Source organism: Mesitornis unicolor, unplaced genomic scaffold (assembly GCF_000695765.1).
Source record: "Mesitornis unicolor isolate BGI_N332 unplaced genomic scaffold, ASM69576v1 scaffold2211, whole genome shotgun sequence".
In the NCBI taxonomy this organism is placed as follows: domain Eukaryota; kingdom Metazoa; phylum Chordata; class Aves; order Mesitornithiformes; family Mesitornithidae; genus Mesitornis; species Mesitornis unicolor.
Window position 1 is genome coordinate 27097 of NW_010164248.1, and position 3702 is coordinate 30798.

Here is a 3702-nt window from a genome sequence, read left to right on the forward strand (position 1 = left end):
AGTTTGTGTGGGGAGCAAGGGTAGCGTTGCGCTTTCCAGAGCGGGGTTATTTTAGCACCATACCAATGAGTTTGCTCCAGTTCTTATTCTGGGCGCAGTCATTTTATGCAAAAGCCTCATTTGAATTTAAGCATTTTTTAGCCCCTCCTCGCTCTCCTCCATCAAAACGAGCTCTGCTCTCTCCTTTTTAAGTCATTAGTCTCATTTCTCATTGTTATGTAATTGTAAATGTCTATTTTTGGTTATAAAAGTACCAAGTTGGGTGTATTTAAAAGTGCGTAAACTGAGTAATCTCCCACTTGTTGGACTGCATCCGCGGCGCCATGCAATTAAACCCCGCTCGTGTCCTGTCATCTCCCAGCTTCATCCCTTCAGCAGATCAAGCCTTTCTGGTGCAATTCTTGCTTTATTGTGCAAATCACCTTGGTCTCTTATTTTAATCCTCACTGGTAAAACGCACGCCTTTCCATGCCGCAACGCTGACTCTTAACCTCCCAGCACCTGGAGACCGATTTACCCAGGACTTGGAGTCTTTATTTGATGGTGGGAGTAAACTGAGTGAAGGAGGAACAGATTTCTGAGCGAGGTTACTCCACTGTAAATTGGAAATAAGCAATACCTGAAATGTTAGTATGCAGAAATTGCTTTCTCACTGACACAGAAGACTTTTTCCAGCTGCTTTCTTTAATAACGCTCTGATTTTGCTTTGGATGCTTCTGTGTTCCCATCCACAACCCGTCTCTAGGTCTTGACTCTTGGTCAACAACCTGCAAGGGCTCAGGGGGTGGAATAAGCTGGTGCCAGCAGCTTGGGGTTGGGTTTGGTGACATTAAAGGCCTTTTCCAACCCAAATTATGATAAGCATCCAGTGAGTGGCTGAGTCACATCAGCCCCATCCCTGCTGAGATCCCATTGCCTCCCATCCCTGCCTGCTCAGCATCTACATTTGGTCTGCATTGGGAAGGGTGAGCCCCCATCCCAGATGGCATCCAGCACCGCTAAACACCGCACCGGACTCTTTTTGACATAAATAGCTCATTAGATATTTGCCATTCCCAAATTAATGTTTGAGTTTCATAGCCATAAAAACCTCACCGCAGCATTCCCACGTTGTTGACAGCGATCCTCTCCTTTTGAGATCAGTCCCTTTTAAGCGATTTCGTTGCTCGTATATTCTTTTTAGTTACTAAGGGAACATGAATCTTAATAAAACTCAATCAAACGTTCCTTAAATAACAGCTGCCTTCATTTAAATGTCCTATCAGCTGTTTTTTTTTTTTTTCCGCTCTGCTCAAAATTCCCAGGAAATTAAGATCTGATTCTTCACACAGCGATGAAAAAGCAGCACATCCCAAGTGTGAGGGAAATCCGTTATCCTGAATACTACAGGATCTAACACCAGTGATAAAATTTAGCAGAAAATCTTGTGTTTTGTCCTGAATGTGCCTGTTCCTCCCCACACTTTTGACGGGAGTTAATTGGGCATCTCCAGATCCAGGATTTGGGGCATGGGTGGGAATTGTCCCCACGTGGAGCCATCGCCCCCTGGCTGGGGACACAAGGGGGGACCCGAGCGCAGGTGGAAGCTCCTCCAGCTCTGTTGGCTCATCCCCTTCCTTCTGCCCTCCCTCAAGCTGTACCAGGGCAAGGTTAGATTGGATTTTGGGAAATATTTCTTCGCTGGAAGGGTTCTCAGGCACTGGAAGGGGCTGCCCAGGGCAGTGGTGGAGTCACCATCCCTGGAGGGCTTCAAAAGCTGAGGTGACCTCAAAAACGGAGGTGCTGAGGGACAGGGTTTAGTGGTGGACTTGGCAGTGTTAGGTTTACAGTTGGACCCAATGATCTTAAAGGGTGTTTTTTCAACCTAAATGATTCAATGATGTGGTACCCGCGCTGTGGGGAACCTTATGATGTTGAGCTTAGGGACATGGTCTAGTGGTGGACTTGAGGCTGGTTCAATGGTTGGATTTGATGATGTTAAAGGTATTTTCCAACCAAAACCATTCTATGATTATTTGACTTATCCCTGCACCCCATGCTCAGTTGGGGATATACTTGGGGAAATTAAACCCCCACATGATGGAGCTTGACCATCTGAGGGGCTTATGGATGGACTCACACAAGGGGTGGCCAACATCCTGGGTACTCCCCTGCAATGGGGGGGCACAGCCCCAAAGGTCACCAGGACCCTCAGCAGGTGACTGGGGAGCAGCAGCAGTGCCCAGACAGCACCATTGGAGGGGGTCAGTGTTTGGGGGTTCAGGAAGGGAAAGCACCAAATATCTGGGGTGAGAAGCCACAGAGCGGCTGCGCCCACCCTTGGTGCTGCCCTTGCCCTTTATTTTGCCGCTGCTGTTACGTGAAATTATTTTGAAAGAAAAAGGGTGCTGCAAGGGGAGGGTGGTGTGGATGTTTCCCTGGGTGAAGTCCATCAGTGCTGGTCCTACAAGAGACACGATGCCTTCAGCAGTGCCATGTGGCATTTTGCTGTGACTCCTCATGACTGTGGTCTTTTCAACCTCTTCTGTTATCTCTGTCCTTCTGCTCTGCACCCCCAGCCCAAGGAAGCTGCACCCTGGAGGTCTCCTCTCAGTGACGCCGCTGTTTGAACACGGCCTCTTCCTTCTCCTGCTGCAGTAGCGATGCTCGCATCCTCACGTGGCTGTGGTGAGGTAGGTGCCCACCTTCTCCATCTTCTTGGTGAAAAATGCAGGAGGAACAACCAGTCCTTGTCCCAAGGGAAATGCAGCCGCTGGACACACGTCCCTCAGTAGGAGTGGGCAAACCCTAAGCTCATGTCCATCTTGGGAGATCTTCAAGACCAAAGTCTGAGCAAACCTGCAAAGACTCCAAGACTCTCCAAGACTGCAAAGCCCTTAGCACCCACTCTGACTCCACCGCTGAAGTCCTTTCCAGTGTGAATTTTCCTATGATTCGGGGCACCTGGTCTGGGAAGGTCCTGCAGCACCAGGTGGGCATCCTGTCTGGAAGATTACTGGGGCTTTATGACTGAAGAAGCTGTCCTGGGCTGCCCACCTATCCCATACCTCTGGGGTCCTTGTGGGTGGCTTTTTGAACTTGCTAGAAAACCAGGGATTATTTGAAAACAAGGATTGTTTATCAGTGTAGTTGTAGCCCCTGCCCAATTCCTATTCCCTCACTATCTCTCCTTTCCCCTGCAGGAGCTCTCGGCCAGGGCAGGAGCGGATCCTGAGCGTGGAGCCATGGAGTAGCCCCTGCTCTGTGTGCGTGGGCACCGCAGGAGGCTGGAGCCGAATGCTCCCTGCCCACGCCCTCCTCGCCTCTGCCATGAATGATGCATCGACGATGGATTATGAACTGCTCTCTCCCTCCTTGGTCGAGCACCCGGCCGGTGCCGCGGGCATGGATGCCGAGCAGAAAACCGTCTTTGCCTTCGTCATCTTCCTCCTGGTCTTCTTGGTGATGCTGATGGTGCGCTGCTTCCGCATCCTGCTGGACCCCTACAGCCGCATGCCCGCCTCCTCCTGGACTGACCACAAGGAGGGGTTGGAGAGGGGCCAGTTTGACTACGCCTTGGTGTAGAGGGCAGGGATGGGGCGAGCCCGGGCGCTCCCAGTGCCTCCCGCCCCGGCCCCCCCTTCCTCTGTGGTGTCGCCCCGGGCCAGCACGGATGCCCGAGGTGGCGGCTCGGGTCCGCGGACGGGGTGTCTCGGGGGTTCT

At 51.4% G+C, this 3702-nt stretch overlaps 1 protein-coding gene across 1 annotated transcript; it reads left to right on the plus strand.

Annotated features, from left to right (window-relative positions):
* Positions 1-3309: 3309 nt before the first annotated feature.
* On the plus strand, positions 3310-3564 carry CTXN1 (cortexin 1). Its single transcript, XM_010194223.1, has one exon. It carries the CDS (start codon positions 3310-3312, stop codon positions 3562-3564), a length of 255 nt encoding a protein of 84 aa, XP_010192525.1.
* Positions 3565-3702: the final 138 nt, after the last annotated feature.